The sequence below is a fragment of the Triplophysa dalaica genome, chromosome 20 (assembly GCF_015846415.1).
Source record: "Triplophysa dalaica isolate WHDGS20190420 chromosome 20, ASM1584641v1, whole genome shotgun sequence".
Taxonomy (NCBI): Eukaryota; Metazoa; Chordata; class Actinopteri; order Cypriniformes; family Nemacheilidae; genus Triplophysa; species Triplophysa dalaica.
Window position 1 is genome coordinate 10,128,408 of NC_079561.1, and position 27,071 is coordinate 10,155,478.

Genomic DNA, 27,071 nt, shown 5'->3' on the forward strand with positions numbered 1-27,071 from the left:
ATAAGTACAACAAAAGCATGAGTGCAATCAAAAAAGAAGAACCATTCATTCATTCATTTTTTTTTAAAGAGTAGTACATTACAGTACATTATGTAATGTATGCAAAGTTGTAATTCATTATTGTTTTCTCTGAATTGTTTAGACAATAAATAGACAAGTGAAAGGTGTATTCGAACCTGCATGACGATCGTGTCAAAATTAAACGTTTTATTGACTAAACCATTGATGCTGTTGGTGAATGAACTTCGTTTATACACTCTTAAATACACATGCTTCTGACGTCCAAATATACAGTAGTCTTACATAGTTTGATTATCTTTAATCGGCGTTTTAAGCATTTGATATATTGCAAGATGTTAAGCAAGCAATTGTTTTAATATTTTTTCTCTTTTTTAGATCGACAAAAGTGTTTACTTGTAAGTCATTACAATGAACTATTTTAGAAGAAACCTTTATTATGGACCATTTAAGTAGCACCCTCTTGTGGAAGACGCTTGCAAGTGCGAGTCAGGGTAAACCCATAAAGAAAATTGACCAAATAACAAAAAAACACCACAAAACGTATTCAATAGTTATGAATTTATTTCTTATTTTGAATAAATTATCACCTTTATATGACTTATATTAACATACATGAAAAAATCTTCAAAAACGTCATTACAATGAAAAGACAATCTGTGCATAACCTGAGATTGACACACATTGTGACTACATAATATACCACATATTTGAACGTACATAAATGTACCACATATAATAATAAATAATTTGATAAATAGCAAGTTGTCAAAAAAATAATGACTTCAATAAATATGCAACATTGAATAAATAAAATCTTAAATTAATTAATAAATAAGTGCATAAATAGCTCAAACTTGTGCAATACCAGTAAACTTAATCAGTAAATGTTTAAATGTTATTGAAAAACCAAGTTCCCTGTTCAAGTCATGGATATTGAATAATATGTGACACAAGCAATATAAAGGTGATGCTTTGCAGAAGTTTGGTAAGCCGCATCCCTCACAACATTAAAAAACAGCAACAAATAATTCTGTGAATATCTGAAAGGAACATCTTTAATGCCTTTCCCTTAAAGAAAAACCTTTTCTCCTTCAACAGGTTTGGTCTAATATTGTATTATTGCCTCCTTACGATGAAGCGCTTCATTGTTCTGCTCTCTATTGTAAGTCACTTTGGATAAAAGTGTCTGCTTAATCCCTAAATGTAAATGCATTTATAAAGTAATGAATCAGCTAAGGCTGGACATGAGGTCTTGCCTGATGAAAACTTCTAACTCGATAGCTGATTCAGAGATCTTGGTGGAGGTTGTCATGCTCCGAGCTCTTGATTTGCCCATCTGGATGCCATGAGACCATCCGCTGGTAGCGCTCCTGACGTCGCTGATCAGGGTCAATGTTCACCCAAACGCTTGCCATCCATTTGAAGCCCCTGGCGACGGAACAGTCACCGTGGAGAGAGAATTCATCCAACTCCCCAACCCATCCTGACGGATATAAACAGACAATGGCCGTGTTATTCCAGTTCCATATGTTATTCTAGATAAAGAAGGAATGTGATGAAAGGTTGACCGTCACCATTGCCATCAGACAGGTGGTTGTACCACAGCAGGGCGGTGCCAGCCCCAGGTTTGACCTTCAGATTGCCTTTGTCACAGTACTGCTGAGAGAGATCGCCCAACACCTGAAATCCACACACAAACCTAAATCTAAGTGCCATAACCATCAAGACCCTTTTCCTGATGCTGCGTGGTTGCTACGGGAACAGGGCTCCCCTCCCTCTGTATCCATAGCAACAGGACATAGCTCACCTCCTCCTCGTACGTCCTGTTGTCAGCCACAGGAAAGCTGGTCTCCCCGCCTCCATCGACCGAGTTGAGAAACAGCATGACTGTTAAATACCTATGAAGACACACAACCGCTATTGATGATGAAACACACCACATACACGCTTTTAGTGACATAGTAATTTTCGGTACATTTCAATTTTGTAATCATTCACAAAAATGTACCTGCATGCGACCTGGTTGGAGGCGGAGTTATTTGCCGCCAGGTGTGTATGAGCACAGCTGCTGTTTGGGTTGGCGGGGTTGCTGTCATGATGGGCGTGGCTGAACCCACCCTGCTCAAAACGGACCACTTCCATCGGCTCGCTGAGATCAACCAATGAGGACGGCAGTCGTGTTATGCGGGTCACCCTTGAAAAGACGTAACCAAAAGAAAAAATGCAGCCATTAAGCTGATTTATCTGTAAACTAACGTCGAGTAGATTTAACCATGGAGGATCTCCATTTAGTAACCTATAAAAGTAACAATTCACCCACAAATAAACATTCTGCCGTGATTTAGTCACCCTCATGCCATTCAAAACCTGTATATGACTCTTTCTTCTGTGGAGCACCAAAGAGGATATTTTGAGGAATGTCAGTGGGAGCCAATTTGTGTTCCTCCAATTTGTGTTCCGCAAAAGAATGAAAGTCATATGAGCATGGAATGACATGAGGGTGAATTAATTATGAAATAATCTTTTATATGAAATTTGTTATATAAAAATAATTAAATATATTAAAAAAATATATATTTAAAATACATTTTAGGTGAAATATCCCTTTAAACGCCTCAAATTTGAGCTCAAACCTACAACATTTCAATTACAATCCCTACGTTTAAAAACCTATTAGCTTACATTACCTGTTTCTAATGCTCTTGAGCAGGTGGTGTGTGCCTTCACCGAGGTACAGTCTCGTGTTGGTGCTTTTCTCCCTGACCTTGGTGTGGCCGTCCAATCCTTGGCCTGCCCTGCCATACTGAAACACTCCACCACTGACACGCTTAAACTCCTGCAGCGACAAAACTCCTGTAGACATGTCAAAAAAGAGCCTGTGTAAAATCTGATATGGCCATGCAGCAACAATATGAGAAATACATGCAGACGAAATGCACTTTATTGTACATGCATAAATTTGTATGCTGAGTGGCTTGCTATAAAAACAAATTCTAATAAAATATTAACATCATTACAATGAACAAGGCGAGAATAACAACAGCATTTCTCATCTTCTCTATTAATCACGGGTCAGTGGATGCTCACTCTTTCCCCTCCGGAACCGAACCACAGCGGGAAGCAATATGGACAATAGAGCAAGGGCACCGGAAGAGGGGGCTCTACCTCGCATCCTCTGTATGTAACCCTCTTATTAATGAGATTTTAATGAGTGACAATAGGATCCATCCGGAAGGGGTGAGAAAACACTGCGTGCCGTGTCATTGTAGCAGAGCGACTATTCACGCACAAGCACTTTACTTACCAGAAGGGCTGGTCTCAAGCCCGGTGTGGATTTTCCGTAAATTGTATGAGCTCAGCCAAGATCCATCAGTCGAGTGAGAGAGACTCAGAATCTGTGGCAGTACACAGATGCTTTTAATTATGGGTATATTCACTTTAATATTGTCTCTTTAACTGTATTACTGACAAACAAACGTTTTGCGAGAATTGACGTGCGTAAAATTAAGATTTATTTATTTACTCTCGCCCTCATGTCATTTCAAACTCGTCTGACTTTCTTTATTCTCCAGAACACAAAAGCAGATATTTTGAAGAACGTTGGTCACTTAACATCATTGACCCCCACTGACTTCCATTGTATGAACACAAAACCACTGAGACATTTCTCAAAATATTTTATTTTGTACTCCACAGAATAAAAGAGTCGCATGCAGGATTTGAATGATAAGAGGTGAAGCGTCAACATCATCACTGTAATAGAACATGTCGAATGCACGGTTCCCTGTGGGACTGACCTCCTCCCTTTGCAGGAAACCATCCTGGTTGAGATCTAGCAGACTGAAGAGCTCATCTTGGGTGAGTTGTTCCTCTTGACCATCAGGAACTGGGAGGAGAGAGCTGTGGGTCAGACCCTTTAGCTGGGCCAGCTGCATCACCACATTGCTCTCCTCCACGCTCAGGAACCCCGGTATCTCTGAAATAAACAAACATTCACACATCAACCGACTTGCTGTGTCAAAAGTCAGATCAAACATACTTTAACAAAAAAACAGACAGTAGTCTTCAGAATCAGTGATAAAATAAACTATTTACGGTAGCAGGTATATTTTGTACGCAACTGGTTCTGATTTGTTTTTATTGGCAAGGTGCAAATCCAGCATTATGGACATGACATGAAAATGCTCAGAGAATGAATTTGTTATGATTATATTGAACCATCCGTTTATACTTCACTGAACCCTTGTTGATAGACTGTAAACATCCAAAAATGTCAGTCTATGAAAAAAAAATATTTGAAATGGGAAGTAAACATGCGTTATGGATGTAACGGTTTTTGTCGGTTTTTGTCAGACGATGAACTTTGTAGGATTTCTATAAAATTAAATGCACAATCCTGAAGCAATGATACCCAATGAATGGAGAAGGGCTGCCTCTTTATAGAACTTAAAATAGTTACTTTATATTCATTTTCATGTGTCCATTTATGAGGAATATGTAGCGTTATGGATGTGAAAATCCTGAAAATGGCACTTGACTATGAAAAATCATGCACTAAAAATAAAGCAAACGCTTTACAAATTTGAAAAAAGATCTCGCATGGGTCTTTGAACCACCAAATGTTAAAATCTGTGCTGTTACCATAGTAAAAACCGCTATAAAAAACATATTTTTTTGTGGTAAGGTTGTCATTTTCACGGAATTGCCCCAAGGATAAAAACATTGACTTTTTGACAGTGCAACCCTACCGAAAATAAACCATGAATATACTGCAGTAACCATAGATTAATTATTCTATCTGTAGGAAACAACAGGAACCACAAACTTCAGATTTACCTTAACATTAGCAGTGAAACTATGGTAGACATTATGCTATGCTGTACATTTTCGGTAAAATACACATTTTTACTATAGTAAAATCATATTTTGTTCATTTTCATAAGGGTTGCTGGACTAACTGTATATAAGATTAAGATAGAATAAAAGGATAATAAAAAAGTAAAATGACCCTTTATTGGACTCCAAGTATTAGCAGTAGTAATAGTGTTACAAAGCTTAACAAGCACCACTAACACTACTGAAGGTATATAAACAGGTAATAAAATGTAAAGCCCAACAAACACAAGCACTTCTATGTATATTTGCACTGAGGTCTGCTTAACAGTTCCTGGGTATAAAGTGAGGATCCCGGCACAGTTTTTAACAATGTGTTAAGAGGGTCTTAAAAGCTGAAATGATTCCAGAGTACTTCTGTTTGATCTATTGTAGAGCTAAGTGTCTGCAAAAGTGAAAGGCAGACAGAGAATGTCAACGAGTGAGAACATTATGAGATTAGACTGAGATTAAAGGATCACAGTCACACTATGAAGGGCTAATCAACAGACCTGCCACTGCTGGAGTTTACCGCAAATGGCTGTTAATGTAATCAATTCTCATTTGGTGAGAACCATCATTTCCATGTCAATGTGAATATAAAATGTTGAGGAATACAGTGCAGGGGACCACAACATTTTTTTTTTGACATTTCTTAAAAGCAACAGATGTCAGGGGATATCTGTATCGTCAGTTTCTCTCAAGGTGTCCAAGCAGAAATGTCTCTTGAAATGTCTGATCAATCAAATCAATTTTTTGATTTGTTATTATTATTTAAAGCTGTAAGCCGTGATTTTAGCATCTATATATCCCCATCTCTTTTGACACATGCAATTGCTGCTTGGTTTACTTATCTTTACCTGCGATAAAGTCAAATGATGTCAAACTGACGTGTCCTACAAAATAGTACACAACATCTTAACTCATAAATCATCACTGATTTTTATATACTTTCTTACTAACAGATTTGGTTCATTTTTAACGAAACTGCAATATAGAAATATTGAAGTATAGGACACGTGTATAAATGAATCAGAAGTGCCATTCATGTCTAAACATATGAATTAATTCTACCCATCCCCCTCATTTGGGTCTCATGGTATTGCCTGGCCCATTGAGTGTGTTAATGAGACTGTCCCATAATGTGTTCTGGTGGGGGCCATTGTCTCCGGGATGGGTGAGAGTACTGAATGACTTACATTTCTGTATACAGGTTTCAGAGTTATCAATCACTGTTATTGTTCTGTCATTCAAATGCAGATGACGTTTTAATATATGTGCACAGATATGCATGCATGTTATCTTCGCATGGTTTGGCCAAGGGGAACAGGGGGTCCTGGGAATGTAGTGGAGAGGAAGTGAGGGCCATTTTTGGGTTAGACAATGTGTAGTACTCCCAGCAGGGGAAGAATAACTCTTGAGCATCACACACGCACAGACGGCACACCGGGACTCTCACACTTATACACTTCCTTTCACACACCTCTGTCACAGCCAATCAACTTTACACGTTGAGTGTCATGTAAAGTATCTATCTATATATCAAAATCTCACCATTAAGCATCTACAGAAAAAAGGAAGAACTGGTCACGCATACGCAAACTCTCCCTAACCAATCCAATCTCACATCCTGCAAAGACCCGCCTATTCCCAGTTGGGCCACAGACAATGGAGTATAAAGACACCTATTACTGACCTACTGCACTACACTTACTCTTCAGCTCATCCATCCTTAGCAATCATTTTGGACTATGACCCTTCCACTGCCCGCTGTACTGCTGCTCATGCTTTGCCCGGGCATTGGTGCCCTGCCCAATGGACACTGGGATCCCCTCCCGGGCTCTTCTCGTTGTGTGCCTATCCCTACCAACATGGCTCTATGCCAGGGTCTGGGCTACAACACCATGAGGATACCTAACTTGCTGGGACACGAATCGCCAGCCGAAGCTGTCCAGCAGAGCACCAGCTGGCTGCCACTCCTCGCCCGAGAGTGCCACCCGCACGCCCGCATCTTCCTCTGCTCGCTCTTCGCTCCCGTGTGCCTTGAGAGGTAAGATGGCTTTGACAGTGGACACACTGTCTCTTTGATTTGCCGATGGTGCTAAGTGATGATACTGAGGCTTGAGGATGCACACTTTCAGTCAGTTTGGAAACACTGAATTTGTGGCTTTCTTGATTTACAGGATTGTGCTGTAAAGTTAGCTTCAAAGACAACTATAAGCTGTTTCTACATGTGACTTTCTCAACAAAACTAACACTTGATTTCAATGTTCTTTGCTTTGGTGTGTTTAGTTTATTACACACAGCTCTGGAAAATTAAGAGATATTCCAACATTATTTTTATACACATTTAAAGGTATGTTTTTAGGTGAAATTATTAGTTTTGATTCATTCTCTGAACTCCTGACATCTTGTTTTTTATTTGCATTTATTTTCACGAAATGGTCAAATTATCAAAAAAGATGAAAAAGAAGTTCATATTCATTTTAAAACAACACAATATCCATGATTTTAATTGTGTTTATGAAAAGTTACATTCAGAAAGAGTAATATTTGATGGAATAACCTGATTTTATTTTTAGTTTTCATGCATCTTGGCATTCTGTCACATTGCAGTTGGGTGAGTTCATGTCATTCCTGAGGTTTGGAATTCAACAGATACTAGAGTGAAATGGCCATAATACATGTAGGAATGCTGTTTGAAGGCAAACATGGAGTGGTCTCTTATTATCATTGGTGTCTGTTTCGGCATTGTAACACATACATCATGCATGCACTGTATGTTGGATGAAAGAATCATAAACATAAACGCAAAAACTCTCTTTGTCCCCTCAGGATCATTTCACCATGTAGAAGTTTGTGTGAGTCAATACGGGACAGCTGTGCCCCCATCATGAGTTGCTATGGTTACCCCTGGCCTAGAATCCTGCAATGTGACCACTTTCCTAAAGATCATCTGATGTGCATTTCTTCAGTTGCGAGTATGCAAAATGGCACCAACAACGACGGAAGAGGTAAACAATGGTTTCTATTTATACCATTTACATGTGAGCAATTTTTAGATCACACACAATCTGTTTTTTTTTATGATTTTTTCCTCTCTTTTAGTGGTGCCACGTGCTAGCTGCACAGACTGTGAGTTAGAGGAAGCTACATCATCCAAAGACATGCTAGATATTTTCTGCAAAAGCAACTTTGGTAAGTTTCCATAGATCACAACGTCTGGTATTTCTTTCATCAGCAATGCAAACTAAATGTTTTCTTTCTTTACTGACAATGGTCTTCTCAATTCTCCTATAGTGGTCAAGGTGCGTTTATCTAAACTGAACTCCAGCAGCTCTGTCCTGACCATGTTCTCGCTGGGTTCACGGGTTGAAGTTCTGAAGCATGGTCCACTGCTGGGAGGGGAAATGAGGAGTCGTCTGACTCTATGGCTGGAGAGAGACGCCACCTGTGTGGGCAACCTGACCCGCCACCATCCTCACGGGGGAACCTTCCTGTTGACGGGCAATGTGATTGGCAGGAGACTTCTGGTCACCAAAGCCTTTAGCTGGGGGAAACGCCAGCGTTACATCAACCAGGCTGCCCGCAAATGGAAAAGCCACCGGTGTAGAGGATAAGTGCGAATTTTGTGGAGGTCAAAATGTGTGCTGAGCTTTGTAAATAATAGAAAATACCTGTTCTATTAGGGGTGTGCGAGATATATCGTTTGCGATAATATCGCAAATCTTATTATAACGATGTGCAGAATCATATTATCGAGTGTGTCACGCATTTTTTAAGCTCCACTAAAAACATCACTCAGTCTTCACAAATACTTTAGTCAAGCACTGCTTGTGCACATTCACAACGGGCATAGCAATTAAAGGCACGGGTATACTTGACTTTTTGCGTCCGTGTCTGTCTCGCGCAAAAATGCGTCTGCTCAGCTTCCTGCGCATACTCGTAGCTCGATGAGCTGTCACGGACGAGGTTGACACATGCGCAGTGAAAATGAGTATGTATACTCCACCAGACAGTCAGAGGTCAGCACTGAGCTGCGTTATTCACAGGCCCACTGCAAATTAATGATAGAAGAAGTGTGGCACCACCATCGCAGATGACAGAGATAACAATTAGCCGCCCTGAACACATCTTTATACTCTCTTAAACTTGAATTACATAAATGCAGATATTTTTTAATCTCCCACACAAACGCTCGTTGAATTCTTTGTCTGTTGTACTCAAACTCTTTGTTGTAGTGTTTTGGCTCCTCCGCTTTGTGTCGGTCTTAATCGACAATTGCACACCGCAAACTTTCGGTGTGTACTGCCACCTAGCGGGCTCTTAACATTTTCTCGTGCATGAGCTTTTGTACGGGTTTCGTCCACAGGGTCGCAAAATTTGGGACCCTTCTGATGACAAAGATTGTGACAGTTCAACTTTGTTTAAAAACAGTTATAAAGAAAAGAGCAATACGACTTTTTTTAAAACATAACCATCCCTCAAAAGTTTGCTTTTGGTAGGCTACTTTTATATTCCAGGGTGCTTCTTGCTTGTATGCTGCACAGTTAACCGTACACCAGTAATGTGTTGTGTTTCTACTTGAATGATTCCATTTAAAGGGATAGTTCATCCAAAAATTACTGTTTGTTTTAAACCTATATAAATGTATTTGTTCCAATGAACACAGGGAAAGATATTTGGGAGAATGTTAGCAATTTTCAGTTTTGGGATAATATCCACTACCATAGTAGGAAAAAATATATTGTATTTATTTTTTTGTTCTGTTGAACAGATAAAGAGATATTTTTAAGAATTAAAGAAAATAGAGAGCTCTCCATCACCTCTAACTACCATTTAATTCTTCTTATTATGGTTGTCAATGATGGATGAAGACTAGAGCTGAGGAATGACGTTCTGTATGCATGAACGCAAAAGCTTTGTTTGCACACACTAAGCAGAAATAATTACATGCATCCAGACATTTAACAAATCATGTATATTTGTCTTTTCAGACGGACTGTAAACGGACCGTCTTCTCTACCGATGAATTCACTATGAGCGTGAAGAGAATTACATTTATATAAAGCACAACATATTAACTTGGACGTCTAAGCTGTTAAAGCTGGACAGAACTTTTTCAACACCTGTCTGTACTACTTGCATTTAACATTAAATGAGAGGACGAGAAAAAGCAACAGCAAAAAACGTATGTGAGTCTATTAGTCAGTAAAGAGAAACTACTTCCTACCTGATCTGTGGAGAAATGTCTGTCATTTACACTTACAGAATGCGCAGTATTCTTACATATTTTTTATACAATTTACTGATTATCGATCTGTCTTTCTATATTCCCCAAGTATTTTTGTGAGGAAATACTGATGAAGATTATAAATGATATTATTAATGATACATTGGAATTGCAGGAAAAGATCGACATATTTGGTTAAGGTTTTTGTTATAGAAACAGTAAACAATGAATAAATGTAAAAAATGAAAGCATAGAAAATTGTATTGCATTTAAAATGTGTACATTTTTAAAAGCAAATAAAAATCTGAAGTAAAACAGGGAACTGAGCAGGAATCAAAAACAGCAGCTAGGAATCGATTCTTTCAATTCCCAAACCAGGAATTGGAATCAACTCCAAAAAATTCAGAATCTAACAGCCCAACCTTAACATTGTTCTTTAACAAAACTTTCTTTTAAATTCTGCACAAGTTATAGTCAAAGGATGACATTAGAGCAAGTGAATGATGACAGGATTTGATGAGAAAATCTTTCTCATTCTCTATTTATAATATCAACAATGAATGTCCTAGTATCATGTAAGATGAAGCTAGTACAACATAAGACTATGGGATGCAAAATATTGCCTGCTTATCGTTTTCGTAAAATCCCAGAAAATATCTAGAAATCTTTAATTCTGTCAATATCGCACACCCCAATGTTCTATATATTTTTTCATCATAAGATAATAAACCATTACGAATGTTTTTGATGATGGAGTCCATTTGTCTATTTCGTGCTGCAAATGGTTATACCTAACATTACCTAACAGTAACTTTACACCTCCCAAAATACTTGTATAGGTGTTCTATTACAGTAGCTTTGCTTTATGAATAAAACAATCTTTTAAATGGCAATGAGAAACTCACCAAACAGCAGTGGCTTCAAACTGAGGGTACGCATGTTATGGGTTCGGTCAGGAACAAGAGAAACTCTCTGCACATGACCAACCTGAGAAAAAAATATAGAATGCATTTGATGAGACATTTACATCAATCATTCTACAAAACAGCTGGCTTTTTTGTTCTTTATTAACATGCATTAGTAATCTTTATTTCCAAACAGCACACAGAAGTATCAAATAGTAATGGCTAAATAAACTATTGAACTTGGTTACTCTTTATTAGAAGACAAAATTATCTCAATGTGTACAGTAGTGGTCAAAATTGCTGTCAGCTTCAGACAATTAATGTCTTGCCCTTTCTTAAAGCACATTATTAAAATGTAAACGAAGAGTTTCTTTTCATGTTGTGTAGGTGTGCCTGGAATGTAAACTGAAGATCAGCTTTGGGAAACATTTATGAAAGTTTGGCCAAACGTTTGACAAGACACATTCAATGCGCAAAATTTATCGAGTTAAGGCCTAGAAGAATGAGTTCTATGGTGAAAAAACAAGAGAGGAGGACAAAATACTAATGAAGTAAGCTTTTCTGTAAGCTTTTTGTTTTTCTATGGATTTCTTTGTACATAAAACATATTTTCCCTTATACAGTGTAGTTGACTATTTTGACAAATATTTTTGTAAAATAAAAATCTTAAAATAACTCAAGTTTTGTGTTTTTTGTTCCATGCTTCTCATATTTTAATGCTTTACTCAGTTACTGCTTTGACAATACGTTTGACAAAACAGCAGACGCTTTTATTGGATATGTTAAATGTTTGCTTTTTAATGAAAAAAGCAAACATTGCATAAATACCCCTCCGGGTATCAATTTTAAACACTGTATTCTTTTACTCTCATATGTCTAATATCTATTTCTAATCAGCAATTTATTAAACATTTTAAACAGAAATTCAAACATTTAATTTAAGGGAATAGTTCACCCAAAATGACAATTCGTTTAGCATTTACCTACTATATAATTCCATACATTTCACATTTACATTTACATTTATGCATTTGGCAGACGCTTTTATCCAAATCGACTTACATTTCTTTATCCTATACATTTTACATAAGTATTTGCAATCCCCTGGGATCGAACCCACAACCATGCGTTGTTAACGCAATGCTCTTACCTCTGAGCTACAGGAAAGCCTGTATGACCTACTTTTTTTTCTAGAACCCAACATATTTAGATTTTAAGCCAATTCTCATCATTTTCTTTTTGGGTTCCTCTTCAGAAATAGTCATATACAAGTTTTGAATGAAATGAGGATAAATACATTGTGAAAGTATTACAACTTCTGGAAAGACATTTAAAAGCAATGAGGAGAGTAAACATATGAACAAATAAGATGAAAGTGACAGTGATCATACCCTAATCCCCTCCAAACGGGGCAGAAAGAAGGAGTTTTCAGGGCTCAGGTTTGGTGAAGTGCTTTGGTGATCAGGTGCAATGGATCTGGGGACACTAGTGCTCTTCACAATGGGTACATCTTGCTCTCCACCAGAGGTCTCCCCAGATCCGGTATTGTAATGCACATACAACAGCAAAGCTATGATGTTTATTATGTAGATGTGGAAGAATGCCATCACCACCAAGAAGTAAGCCCTGGAGCAGACGCTGCTCTTCTGTATGTTTAATCGCTCCCGAGCAACTAGACGAGGAGGTGGAGGAGGAGGGAAAAAATCTGACGTCTGACCCCCGAACTCATACAAATTCTCCTTATACTCATCCATCCCAGACAACTGCTAACTCACGACTCACCTATTTAATTACTCTCTCATTTCATAAGATCAGAGATCAGTTTCAGGTCTACAGCCAGCAGCAGCAGAGGTTACCTGTACTGACAGCTGCGCACGGGCATCATAGAGAACAACACTCACGATGATAATAACTTTTATACAAGAAAATAAGCGCACATGGCGATTTGGATGCAAATAGTAATAATTTATACAAAATGTAGGTCTACCATGTGTTGATTCAGGCTGATCCGGCGAAAAATACCTAACGTTAGGGCAATGTCAACTGACTCATAACAACGAGCAAACCAAACATAAATCAGACGTCGTGATCTACGAAAACTGTAAAATACGATTCCTTTTATGAAAGTGCCATGTCGATAAGCAAACGAGAAAAACAACAACGGTTATAATAATCTGTCATTCGTCCTAGTAGCAACACGAAGCAGTCGACGGCGATCTTGACGAGCCTATTCAGCTGATTCTTTCAAAATAAAAGCACGATATTTTGGTTGATTTTTTCTCTTCGCTTCGAAATGTGACTTTATATAAAAATGTTTTTACAAACTTCGACAATCTAGATAAAGGGGAAATTATCATTAAAAAGGTTCAAAGTTTGTTGTGTGAAAATAATTAATATAATTTCTTATAAAAATTGTAAGGTTTGTACGCATTTTACCAATGAAGAAATGTAACAAATGTGAGACTGCTTGAAATGACACATCCTTACAAAACGTTTCAACTATTAAGTCTATTTTTTAATAATTTACTTATATTCATGGATTGTGGTAAAACCGAAATGAATATGGTATCCAATAGTTTATTTGTGTTTGTAGTGGTATTTATATTATAAACCTTGGTAATACAAATGATGATAAATCTGCCAAAAATTGGTTACTACAATGCTACTATAAAAAATTACCGAGGGTAAGAAGTGCAAAAACATTTAAACATTAATAAGAGTATGACATTTTAACGAGGTAATAACAACTCAATAAAACGTTAAAAAATAACATATTTCAACATAATGAAGGGGTACTGTTATTTTATTTTATCTGCCGCGTGACCTACAGGGACGAGCGGAAGCTCTAGGAAGGTTCAACTCGCGCTGGAGGCGTGGCCTGAAGTCCCGCCCACGCTTATCCGGGTGACACAGAGGAAAGCAAGAAGAACCCGGGAGAATATACCAGAAATATCTTCACCCGCTTCCACGTCAACTAAAGTCATGTAAGTTTGGGTGGGGGGAGTTTGCTGAAAGCATGAGTATTTGAATGCAGAGAAATACAACTTGGTAGCGAAATTATTATTAAATAGATGATGAGTTGACCGGGAAGCTTTTTGCTAGCCGACACGAGCTATTTTTGCGCGACTCATTCACTCGTTTGATAATCGTAAAACTAATAGTAAAGCGAACTAATTTAAATCCGCTGCAGGGTTAGTAAACGCTAAATGTCAATGATCTGAGTTCAGAAATCTGTAATATTAGCGGAAATGTGTAAAATTGTACTGTAAAGTGGCTGTTAGCTAGCTTGTTCACCGGTATTAGCATATTTCGCCCGTTTGCCGCGGAACGTCCGTTAATGATCACAGACACCTCGGGGAAAAGCTTGTTTATAACAGTTAATATTATTAACGTAAAAGTTAAATGTGATTGACCCTAACGGCTAATGTAGGGTTTTGAATGTGTTGTAAACTTGTGCGCGCGCTGCACGTGCAGCAGGGCCAAACACACAGCAAAGAAAGAATGAATGAATGAATAACTATGACACTTATCCAGTAATAAAATACAAAATGCATTTTATGTAAAACTCTTACCACGAATCCGTTCTTTTTTTAGACAGAGGTTTGATTTACTTTCGATGGCCACGCGTTTTTCTGACTCCGATTATATTGGTTAAAACATCACGTGATCATAGTAGCGAATGAGAACTGCTTGTGCCCATATGCCTTCACAACACTAATCTTCTGGAATTACGAAATTCCACACTGAAGTGTTTACTAACTTAATCCATAGAAAACAATCTTAGGTAACGATAGTTTTTGGGGGTTTAAGTACAGGAGGAATATACACTAACAAGGACCGTTAAAAGGTGGTAGGTTGAAGTGTTGTCACCTGGTGTGCCACCTGCTCTTTGTGGATCTACCTATTGTCTGATGTGGGGACGATTTTCCTTTACCTCGCCTGATATTTGTATTTTTGGGGATTGGTGTTTTTAAATTTAAACACAAATAACAGTCAAAATATTTCACTCATCAGGCAACCGGCAGCCGCTAAGTGGTACGACGAACGGGACTGTGTCTACGTCGAGTTCATTGTGGAGGACAGCAAGGATGTTAAAGTAAACTTTGAAAAATCTAAATTTGGTTTCAGGTATGATGTACAACAATTTATCTGCATGTAAATCTTGTTTAAATGTTTCGAGGTTTAGCTAAGTTTGTCTTCTCTCTTTTCAGTTGTCTCAGTGGAACTGATAATACTCAGCACTCAAATGAAATTGACCTCTTTGATGCTATTGATAAAGAGGTAAGTTTAGCACACAGATACGATATTAGGTTTGAAATACCCTTAGTGGGATGCACAATGTCAATCTTTTGTTATAAGTTTTATTTCCTGTCCTCAGGAGTCCAAACACAGGCGCACAGACCGGTCAGTCTTGTGCTATTTACGGAAAGCAGTGCCTGGGAAATCATGGCCAAGATTAACAAAAGAGAAGGGAAAGGTAAGTAAGATCAGGATGAGTTCATAAAAAGGATTAAGGGCCATTTAAAGGACAACAAAAGTGTTTGGGGTCTGAAAACGGGTTTCAAAGTGCTAGATTTTATACCATCAATTGTGTACTAGTTTTAAACAGTGGTGATGTTCCATTTGTCTAATGTGGTTTTATATGCAGATTAACTGGCTTAGTGTTGACTTCAACAACTGGAAAGACTGGGAGGATGAATCTGATGAAGATTTGTCCACCAATGATCGCTTTTCAGATGTAAGTTCATTTTTTTATGTATAATTAACTTACCAATGACTTGAAAAAACACAGCAAAATAGTGAAACTGAATGGCACTAATATGTAGTGTGTAATCTCCGGTGATTTAAATAATAATTCCTTTTTAAAAGTATTTATTGAAGTGTGCGATAAGAGTTTGTCTGTAATCAATATGACTTGCTTTTAGATGATGAACAACATGGGAGGAGAGGATGACTTACCTGACCTAGATGGAGCAGATGATGTAAGATTTAAAGCTTTAATTTATTAACTTGTGCTACATAATGTCTTCCTTCATAAACTCATCACTGTTTATGTCTTATGGCAATGACTAATAAATGTTTGCTTTCATTTTAGGAATCAGTAGATAGCGATGATGAAAGTAAGTTTTTCTCTTTTCATATTAAGCTGTAGGGATACATTGGAAGTAATATACCCAACATTTCTCAGAACCTATGCCATGCGTGTTTAATAGCTATATCTCTGGAAAAAAATTAACTAAACCAAAAAAAAAATGTTTTTATTAGTTTTAGTTACATGAACCGAAAACTGTATATTTTGAGATTGTTGATTAAACATTGTAACACATAAACTGAAAATGTGAAAGATTTTTTAGAACTAATGTAACTTTTTTTAAAGTGCATATTGCAAGTTGGAGACTCCGGAGAGTAATTGTTTAGAAGAAAGCATAGGAATTATATGATCTTTAAAATATACTCATATATACGCTAATTAGGCTTCTGGGGACGTTATTGGAGAGAATTTTGTTTACCGCATCTCAAAACCGGAAGTGGCGTAACGAGAGGTAGTGCCGTCGATGTAGACAATAGGAAAACAATGGATCGTGATGACAGTGAGAGTTCGGAAAATATTATAAATGTTTATACACATTCGTATGACGGACCACTGCCATACAATTATGAGCCTGCTATGTGGACAAGAGAGCAGGGACCAAACGGAAAAAACATGTGGACACGATTTCCTGACAGGAATTTGTGCAACCTCTACAAATGCAATCATTTACCATGCCGATGAAAAATTGAAACAAATAATTAGTTCAAACATACCTACTCACGACGGCTACTACTGAATATCTTAAGATACTCTGCAGTGATAAAAAAGGCAAAGCGCTGCACTCTTCTCCCTCTTGTGATGTCAAGTGACGCGATGTTGTAAAAAATACTGTTTTTGAAGACGGTCAAAGAAACGGTCATTTCTACTAAATTTGCGCCCTTAAATTTTGAAAACATTTTAAATCCGGCATTAACTTTTCATATGGTATTTTTTTATACAAACTTATATATTTCAAAAAATATCATAAATTGTATATGTAAGAAAGAAAGAACTGAACTTATTTCGTGAAACATTTGGACTTCAGCTGTATACCTTATTTTTATTCCATTTATGAACATTCCATTAATGCATGTGTTTTTTTGTTTCTCTTTCAGAAATGCCTGATCTAGAATAAAGGGACTGGTACCTTGTGGATAGACAGACAAGGGGAGGGAAATAAAATGAAAAGAGGGAGCCGTCACAAAATGGTACATGATCTAAAATAGAGCAAAGCAGTAGTCTACGTACAAGACCTGTGGATTCATAAACATCACCTCTGTCCACTCAGTGGCTGCACTCCAGAAGGTTGACATCCTTCCGCTGGGAGTTAATATCCATATTGCTGTACAGAGCTTCTTTGTCCCTCTCCTAATGAACAGTCCTGGTTTTTTGTTTGTTTGTTTAATTTTAATCTGTTGTACTACAAACGTCAAGTATACCTAAACTGTTCTGAAAATCTGCACTGTATTCGTATTTTTCAACTGATAAGCAATAGGTGTGATGAAAAGTTCCTTTTTTATTGTAAGGCATTGTAATTAAAATAAAAAGTAAAATCATTATTTTTCTCTTTCCGATCTTGGAATGGTAATGGAAGTTTTGTCTTGTAAAATTAGTGTAGTTTATGATCTTGCGATTAAAACATGGAAAAAAATTGATGATTTCAGAAAATGTGAATACCACTCATTACCTATTTCTTATGGCCTATGTAGGTCAACATACCACTGGCATCACCTTAATCCTACTAAACTAGTTGAATATAGATGGGCCTAGGCAGTACCACATATGGTGGTGTATATAGTCAACTACGGTTGCTCACTTCAGTAACCATCCAGTTTTATTAAAGCCCTGTCATCTTTTAACAATTGAATTGGCATCATAGAGGGTATTGTATTGTATCTGTGTAAAAGACTGAGATGGGTGTTGTTTGCTTGTGATTCAGTCCAAAAACAAAGACCAAAAATCTCGCACTATTTAAAAAATAATTGGGCGACATATTAGACAGGGCTATTAGTATACTGTATGTGCACGTTGCTATAATGTTTTTAAGGCTTTTGGTTTTGTCTACACTTTTCTAATAAACTGCTTAATAATTGCCTTTTCATTTTCTCTGTTAAGCAGTCAGGTGGTAAAATTTGTCTGACAAATCCTTTTATATAAAAGTATATATTTAACAAAAACTATAGGAAATCTACAAAAACAACTTGTCACCTTTAAAATTGTCTAATGTATGGACGCTATATGTACAGCTATTATATATAAATATAAAGATGGTCATATTGCTGGGTTATGTTTTATTGCGTTTGTTGTTGGCGAGATCCCCCTTGATGTCGCAGAGAGGCCGATCTGCGCAGCACGCATCTGAACACAAGTTATGACGCTGTACGTTCCAAGCTGTCCTTGCGATCTGGCCACGAGAGCTTGCTTACACCCTTCACTACAATCAACCAGCTTTTTTAAGGATTTAAGTTATTACCGTTAAAATGATCTGCTGTAAACAAAATATAAACAGGGATACGTATTTATACGGACACCAGAAATGTATTTTCCCCAAACATAATGAGTGATTTCTGATGAACTACATAAAACGATGTCCAAAGCCAACCGTCATTTCCTAAAGCATGAAGGCAGTGCATATATTCGACTCCATTGACAATAACATCATGCTGGGCCCTAAAGTCTGACGGGTTCATTCCCGCAGCATAAGTAGACTTTTCTTTTCCATTGTTGCTGCTGTAAAGTGTCCATCAATTGTGCCTTTCGAATTTATTTATTCCGAAGGCCCATTTGCCCGGGGGGCTATTTCCCCGTGTCAGCATACTTGGCCACCCCACTGGCCCTCAAAATCTGGAATGATATTTCGCCAAAACAGAGCAATTTTGAGCTGAACTTGTTTTCAAATAAAAAATGACAAAAAAATAATCGTGACAACAAATGTTAGTGTGCCACCTAAATGCAAAAGTGGCCTGGTTTTAAGCACTTTAGTTTGGGACGACCCTCTGTTAACTTAAACTAAAAAAGCAAGTGTGTGGCACAGTTTTTTAAGCCACTTGCTACACAATTTTTTCAAATAGGTTAAAATAGAAGCCACTACAGGCTGAGCAAGTTTCCCCAGGAATTTCATATGCAAAATTGATGCAATAGGAAATGTTTTTAAAAACCTTCTCAGTTGTATTACCCTTTCCTTTCATCTTTAGGGCATGAGCCAATAACTTTGAAACAGACTATTATTAAACCACTTAAATTGGTCTTTGATGAGTAATTAATTACACACCAAAGTACCTATATTAACAGAGCCAGTGTCCAGAAATAATTTTTTTATCATCTGGTCATGTTTGTGCGTGTGGATATTTGGCAAAGGCTATTTGCATTTTACAAGGTTGGCTGGCCATTCATTCTTAATAGTTAATGGTAAATTAACTTGGCTTGCTGTTCTTGAAGAGGGCTCAAACCTGAAGCTCGATTTAAGCTCTGAGCAAAACAAAAATATCTGAAAATATTTCATTGCCAATTTTATAAAAGCGACATAAATATCTTAATTCAACGGCATAGTCCTGGCTTAAGCTATACTGTGTCATTGAAACCAGGCCATATGAGCGTTGTTCTCCTTCAACTTCTCATTGGTTCTTTTGTTTCTTAAGGTCGTCATAAAATTCAAATATTATCTTTTTAATTGTTTATCACAGTGGTTAAGTATTTGTTATAAATGATACCCCTCTCGAAACTATCTTTTTTCACTGGTCACGAGGAATGGCGCAAGGTCATGGCTGCAATGACTGACAGATTGCAAACTGGCGTTCAAATCTTTCACCTTTTGACGGTCCAATCAGTTGTCGTTGGATTAAATCATGTCCCGCCTTACATTTTGTTCTCGTTTCGATTCACTTGGATATAGAGGGTATGCACTGACGTCACTATCCCACGTGCACATTTCGGGACACGCCCTGGGACACGCGCCCCTGGGTGGCAAAACACCCAGCAAAATGGCTGAAGAGAAACAAAGAAACCGGGACTAAAACACGCAATTATCTGCTTAAATTACAAGCAGGTGGACTCGACGGTGATCCTTACGACTTACCTATGACTTACAAAGGAATCAGGTGTTGTACCGAAATCCGACTCCCCGGACAAATCATACTCCCCTCGCGTGCACGCGCTTTATTCACATTTGATAGGCGGAGTTAAGAGTTCTGTTTGCTGCGATTCTATTTCACACTTCTAGCCCCAGGAATGAATGTGTAAATTAGTCGTTGTCAAAGTCCGAAAATCTATGATCACCAAAAGATGTTAAGCAATACTAAGGATTAAAGATGGGTCAAGTAAATAAACACACCACAACATGGTAGATAGATTTAGCTCGCTCGTGGAAGCGATATCTTCAAGACCACACGGACAATTTTACATGAATTATCACAGTTAAGGGATAGTTATGTTTTTTATGCAGACTAATTTGGATGCCTGATGTCATTTATCTGTGCACAACTTTGTTCCAAATAGAAGTCACGATATCTTTGGATTTGTGGATGACGTTTTGCTGTTGCCATGTTACTAATTCACACCGTCTTTCAAATAACTTGTAGGCTGATCCTTTACATGAAGTATAGAAGAAGGTGTTAAAAATGCCAAAATTCTTTCATTTATCTCTTTTTTAAGGATTTTTCCCTTCTGTTACATTTTGTTTGACCAATGAAATCACGATTAAAGGACAAAACAAACAGTTTTCAAGTGTCTTCTATTTTGATAACATTGAAAATGCGTTATGACTTATGAAAATACAAAATATTATTTATTTTGTATCAGGCTATTTAACAGACCATTCCTCTATTTCTTTTCAGGTTTAAATATTCTATTCAATGTATGTTTTTCTAACCTTTGTGTAGTGTTAAAAAGCTGGAACAAGAAGCACTTCATTTCTTTAATATATCTTTGGTTGGTGGCCTCATGACTATTAAGCTTTAGTTTTACTGGAACGAGTTTAATGGGGGAGTAAAATTTCCACAATTTTAAACTTACACCTCCCAAAAATGTACTTCCCTCTTTATCTCATCTTAATATTATCACAGGCACATCACATATAAAATACTGACACATCTTTATATAGAGATTGTGTCTTTAAAAGCATTTGACTCTAGCTTCAATACATTGGGTTTATTATAGGGGGTATAATTTCCACAACAATAACCCATATAGCCGTTAAAAATGTACTCCCCTCTTAATCTCATTTTAATATTATCACAGGCACATCACATATAAGATACTGACACATCTTTATATAGAGGTTGTGTCTTTAAAAGCATTTGACTGTGGCTTCAACACAGTGGGTTTATTATAGGGGGTATTATTTCCACAACAATAACCCATATAGCCGTTAAAAATGTACTCCCCTCTTAATCTCATTTTAATATTATCACAGGCACATCACATATAAGATACTGACACATCTTTATATAGAGGTTGTGTCTTTAAAAGCATTTGACTGTGGCTTCAACACAGTGGGTTTATTATAGGGGGTATTATTTCCACAACAATAACCCATATACCCGTTAAAAATGTACTCCCCTCTTAATCTCATTTTAATATTATCACAGGCACATCACATATAAGATACTGACACATCTTCATATAGAGGTTGTCTCTTTAAAAGCATTTGACTCTAGCTTCAATACATTGGGTTTATTATAGGGGGTATAATTTCCACAACAATAACCAATATACCCGTTAATAATGTACTCCCCTCTTAATCTCTCTTTAATATTATCACAGGCACATCACATATAAGATACTGACACATCTTTATATAGAGATTGTGTCTTTAAAAGCATTTGACTTTAGCTTCAATACAGTGGGTTTATTATAGGGGGTATAATTTCCACAACAATAACCCATATACCCGTTAATAATGTACTCCCCTCTTAATCTCACTTTTATATCATCACAGGCACATCACATATAAGATACTGACACATCTTTATATAGAGGTTGAGTCTTTAAAAGAATTTGACTCTAGCTTCAATACAGTGGGTTTATTATAGGGGGTATAATTTCCACAACAATAACCCATATAGCCGTTAAAAATGTACTCCCCTCTTAATCTCATTTTAATATTATCACAGGCACATCACATATAAAATACTGACACATCTTTATATAGAGATTGTGTCTTTAAAAGCATTTGACCCTAGCTTCAATACATTGGGTTTATTATAGGGGGTATAATTTCCACAACAATAACCCATATAGCCGTTAAAAATGTACTCCCCTCTTAATCTCACTTTAATATTATCACAGGCACATCACATATAAGATACTGACACATCTTTATATAGAGGTTGAGTCTTTAAAAGAATTTGACTCTAGCTTCAATACATTGGGTTTATTATAGGGGGTATAATTTCCACAACAATAACTAAGATACCCGTTAAAAATGAATTAAAAGTAAATGTTGTGCATTTTACACCCTTATCTACCCGGATGCTATTGTTCATAAGATAACTTAAAGGACTTATGTTACTTCTGTGGGGAACACAATACTGGAAGTGATTGGGTAAGTAAAGACGTTCTTCCGTTTCAAATATAATTTAAAGTTTAATCTGTGTCAAACTAATTTTTTATAGCAAAAATTGCTCTTAGAATAAGAATAATTTTTAATGTATGCTTGTTTACATTTTAAAATTGATTTAATTGCCAATATGTTTAGATTGGCTGTGATGTGTGCCCACTGTCGTTCCACACTGTCTGTGTAAAAACATCATTGAAGGTGTCAAGCTTCATCTGCACAGCCTGTTGGAAGTAACTTGTAAAAGCAATATGATGATTTTTTTTCTACATTTAAATAAGTCTAAAATGTTTTCAAGACTGAGTTATTTACAGTAAGTGCTGTTCGTTCAGTCTCTCAAAAATTTAGTTTTCTTAAATGTATTTGTTATTTAATGATTATTGTTACACTACAAAAGGGACAAATATTGTTCAGCAATCAATAAATAGTTGTCTTGAAAGCCAATGGAAAACAATGTGTTCAGAATCCATCAGTTCCAGTGTCCCCTTCCGAAACAAAAATATGTTAGAATACAGTTAAAAATACTGTATGACTCTGTTTATATTTGAATTTTACATTTTTCATTTGGATATATTGAAATTATATTATGCTTATATTTTTAAATAAATAAAAAGTAGAAATACTTATTTACTTTGTAATTTAGTAATATTTGGTTGTTTCATTATTATATATTCAATTATATAAAGTAAGATAGGATGATATATATAGTCGTGGCCAAATGTTTTGAGAATTACATAAATATTGGAAATTGGAAAAGTTGCTGCTTATGTTTTTATAATAGCAATTTGCATATACTCCAGAATGTTATGAAGAGTGATCAGATGAATTGCATAGTCCTTCTTTGCCATGAAAATTAACTTAATTCCCCCAAAAATTTCCCCTGCATTTCATTGCTGTCATTAAATGACCTGCTGAGATCATTTCAGTAATCATCTTGTTAACTCAGGTGAGAATGTTGACAAGCACAAGGCTGGAGATCATTATGTCAGGCTGATTGGGTTAGAATGGCAGACTTGACATGTTAAAAGGAGGGTGATGCTTGAAATCATTGTTCTTCCATTGTTAACCATGGTGACCTGCAAAGAAATGCGTGCAGCCATCAATGCGGTGCATACAAATGACTTCACAGGCAAGGATATTGTGGCTACTAAGATTGCACCTAAATCAACAATTTATAGGTTCATCAAGAACTTCAAGGAAAGAGGTTCAATTCTTGTAAAGAAGGCTTCAGGGCGTCCAAGAAAGTCCAGCAAGCACCAGGATCGTCTCCTAAAGAGGATTCAGCTGCGGGATCGGAGTGCCACCGGTGCAGAACTTGGTCAGGAATGGCAGCAGGCAGGTGTGAGCGCATCTGCACGCACGGTGAGGCGAAGACTTTTGGAAGATGGCCTGGTGTCAAGAAGGGCAGCAAAGAAACCACTTCTCTTGTAAAGAAGGCTTCAGGGCGTCCAAGAAAGTCCAGCAAGCACCAGGATCGTCTCCTAAAGAGGATTCAGCTGCGGGATCGGAGTGCCACCGTTGCAGAACTTGCTCAGGAATGGCAGCAGGCAGGTGTGAGCGCATCTGCACGCACAGTGAGGCGAAGACTTTTGGAAAATGGCCTGGTGTCAAGAAGGGCAGCAAAGAAACCACTTCTCTCCAAAAAAAAAACATCAGGGACAGATTGATCTTGTGCAGAAAGTATAGTGAATGGACTGCTGAGGACTGGGGCAAAGTCATATTCTCCGATGAAGCCCCTTTCCGATTGTTTTGGGCATCTGGAAAAAGGCTTGTCCGGAGAAGAACAGGTGAGCGCTACCATCAGTCTTGTGTCATGTCAACAGTAAAGCATCCTAACACCATTCATGTGTGGGGTTGCTTCTCATCCAAGGGAGTGGGCTCACTCACAATTCTGCCCAAAAACAGAGCCATGAATAAAGAATGGTACCAAAACACCCTCCAACAGCAACTTCTTCCGACAATCCAACAACAGTTTGGTGAATGGAGAAATGGAGATGGTGGTCTAGTCGGTTAAACCACTGAACTGGTAAATCAAAGGTTGCTAGTTCGATCCCAGCAGCCACCACCAGTGTGTACTGGAGCAAGACACTTTACTCCATGTTACTCCAGGGGGATAATGTAATATGTCCCTGTAATAAGTGCACTGTAAGTCGCTTTGGATAAAAGCGTCTGCCAAATGACTAAATGTGAAGAACAATGCATTTTCCAGCACGATGGAGCACCGTGCCATAAGGCAAAAGTGATAACTAAGTGGCTCAGGGACCAGAACGTTAAAATTTTGGGTCCATGGCCTGGAAACTCCCCAGATCTTAATCCCATTGAGAACTTGTGGTCAATCCTCAAAAGGCGGGTGGACAAACAAAAACCCACTAATTCTGACAAACTCCAAGTAGTTATTATGAAAGAATGGGTTGCTATCAGTCAGGATTTGGCCCAGAAGTTGATTGAGAGCATGCCCAGACGAATCGCAGGGGTCCTGAAGAAGAAGGGCCAACACTGCAAATACTGACTCTTTGCATAAATGTCATGTAATTGTCGATAAAAGCCTTTGAAACGTATGAAGTGCTTGTAATTACATTTAAGTACATCACAGAAACAACTGAAACAAAGATCTAAAAGCAGTTTAGCAGCAAACTTTTTGAAAACGAATATTTATGTACTTCTCAAAACTTTTGGCCACGACTGTATATTGAAGCTACAGTCAAATGCTTTTAAAGACACAACCTCTATATGAAGATGTGTCAGTATCTTATATGTGATGTGCCTGTGATGATATTAAAGTGAGATTAAGAGGGGAGTACATTATTAACGGGTATATGGGTTATTGTTGTGGAAATTATACCCCCTATAATAAACCCAATGTATTGAAGCTAGGGTCAAATGCTTTTAAAGACACAATCTCTATATAAAGATGTGTCAGTATCTTATATGTGATGTGCCTGTGATAATATTAAAATGAGATTAAGAGGGGAGTACATTTTTAACGGGTATATGGGTTATTGTTGTGGAAATTATACCCCCTATAATAAACCCACTGTGTTGAAGCCACAGTCAAATGCTTTTAAAGACACAACCTCTATATAAAGATGTGTCAGTATCTTATATGTGATGTGCCTGTGATAATATTAAAATAAGATTAAGAGGGGAGTACATTTTTAACGGCTATATGGGTTATTGTTGTGGAAATAATACCCCCTATAATAAACCCACTGTGTTGAAGCCACAGTCAAATGCTTTTAAAGACACAACCTCTATATAAAGATGTGTCAGTATCTTATATGTGATGTGCCTGTGATAATATTAAAATGAGATTAAGAGGGGAGTACATTTTTAACGGGTATATGGGTTATTGTTGTGGAAATTATACCCCCTATAATAAACCCACTGTGTTGAAGCCACAGTCAAATGCTTTTAAAGACACAACCTCTATATAAAGATGTGTCAGTATCTTATATGTGATGTGCCTGTGATAATATTAAAATAAGATTAAGAGGGGAGTACATTTTTAACGGCTATATGGGTTATTGTTGTGGAAATTATACCCCCTATAATAAACCCACTGTGTTGAAGCCACAGTCAAATGCTTTTAAAGACACAACCTCTATATAAAGATGTGTCAGTATTTTATATGTGATGTGCCTGTGATAATATTAAAATGAGATTAAGAGGGGAGTACATTTTTAACGGGTATATGGGTTATTGTTGTGGAAATAATACCCCCTATAATAAACCCACTGTGTTGAAGCCACAGTCAAATTCTTTTAAAGACACAACCTCTATATAAAGATGTGTCAGTATTTTATATGTGATGTGCCTGTGATAATATTAAAATGAGATTAAGAGGGGAGTACATTTTTAACGGCTATATGGGTTATTGTTGTGGAAATTATACCCCCTATAATAAACCCACTGTGTTGAAGCCACAGTCAAATGCTTTTAAAGACACAACCTCTATATAAAGATGTGTCAGTATCTTATATGTGATGTGCCTGTGATAATATTAAAATGAGATTAAGAGGGGAGTACATTTTTAACGGCTATATGGGTTATTGTTGTGGAAATTATACCCCCTATAATAAACCCAATGTATTGAAGCTAGAGTCAAATGCTTTTAAAGACACAATCTCTATATAAAGATGTGTCAGTATTTTATATGTGATGTGCCTGTGATAATATTAAGATGAGATAAAGAGGGAAGTACATTTTTGGGAGGTGTAAGTTTAAAATTGTGGAAATTTTACTCCCCCATTAAACTCGTTCCAGTAAAACTAAAGCTTAATAGTCATGAGGCCACCAACCAAAGATATATTAAAGAAATGAAGTGCTTCTTGTTCCAGCTTTTTAACACTACACAAAGGTTAGAAAAACATACATTGAATAGAATATTTAAACCTGAAAAGAAATAAAGGAATGGTC

The 27,071-nt window shown here is 37.1% G+C and overlaps 3 protein-coding genes across 6 annotated transcripts; 2 read left to right on the forward strand and 1 right to left on the reverse strand.

The window, feature by feature from the left end:
- Positions 1 to 564: 564 nt before the first annotated feature.
- On the reverse strand, positions 565 to 13,258 carry p4htma (prolyl 4-hydroxylase, transmembrane a). 4 transcript variants are annotated; one of them, XM_056732231.1, is made up of 11 exons: positions 13,019 to 13,258; positions 12,814 to 12,899; positions 12,423 to 12,703; positions 11,032 to 11,113; positions 3,819 to 3,997; positions 3,326 to 3,416; positions 2,709 to 2,874; positions 2,030 to 2,215; positions 1,829 to 1,919; positions 1,596 to 1,701; positions 565 to 1,504 (listed from the first exon to the last, which is right to left on the reverse strand). In XM_056732231.1, the coding sequence occupies exons 3-11, from the start codon at positions 12,636 to 12,638 to the stop codon at positions 1,308 to 1,310; spliced, it is 1,314 nt and encodes a 437-aa protein (XP_056588209.1). In that variant the 5' UTR covers positions 12,639 to 12,703; positions 12,814 to 12,899; positions 13,019 to 13,258; the 3' UTR covers positions 565 to 1,307. The 4 variants fall into 4 exon arrangements, with proteins under 4 accessions (XP_056588209.1, XP_056588207.1, XP_056588208.1 ...); XM_056732229.1 differs by having other exon boundaries at positions 12,423 to 12,899; XM_056732230.1 differs by having other exon boundaries at positions 12,814 to 13,258.
- Positions 4,004 to 10,561, forward strand: LOC130408841 (secreted frizzled-related protein 5). The gene is made up of 4 exons (XM_056732292.1): positions 4,004 to 6,943; positions 7,729 to 7,907; positions 8,002 to 8,091; positions 8,194 to 10,561. The coding sequence occupies exons 1-4, from the start codon at positions 6,645 to 6,647 to the stop codon at positions 8,511 to 8,513; spliced, it is 888 nt and encodes a 295-aa protein (XP_056588270.1). The 5' UTR covers positions 4,004 to 6,644; the 3' UTR covers positions 8,514 to 10,561.
- Positions 13,259 to 13,860: 602 nt separating the features above from the next.
- On the forward strand, positions 13,861 to 17,661 carry ptges3b (prostaglandin E synthase 3b (cytosolic)). The gene is made up of 8 exons (XM_056732289.1): positions 13,861 to 14,015; positions 15,046 to 15,159; positions 15,243 to 15,312; positions 15,410 to 15,508; positions 15,680 to 15,769; positions 15,957 to 16,013; positions 16,127 to 16,151; positions 17,218 to 17,661. Coding segments are annotated over exons 1-8 (477 nt in total). The 5' UTR covers positions 13,861 to 14,013; the 3' UTR covers positions 17,238 to 17,661.
- Positions 17,662 to 27,071: the final 9,410 nt, after the last annotated feature.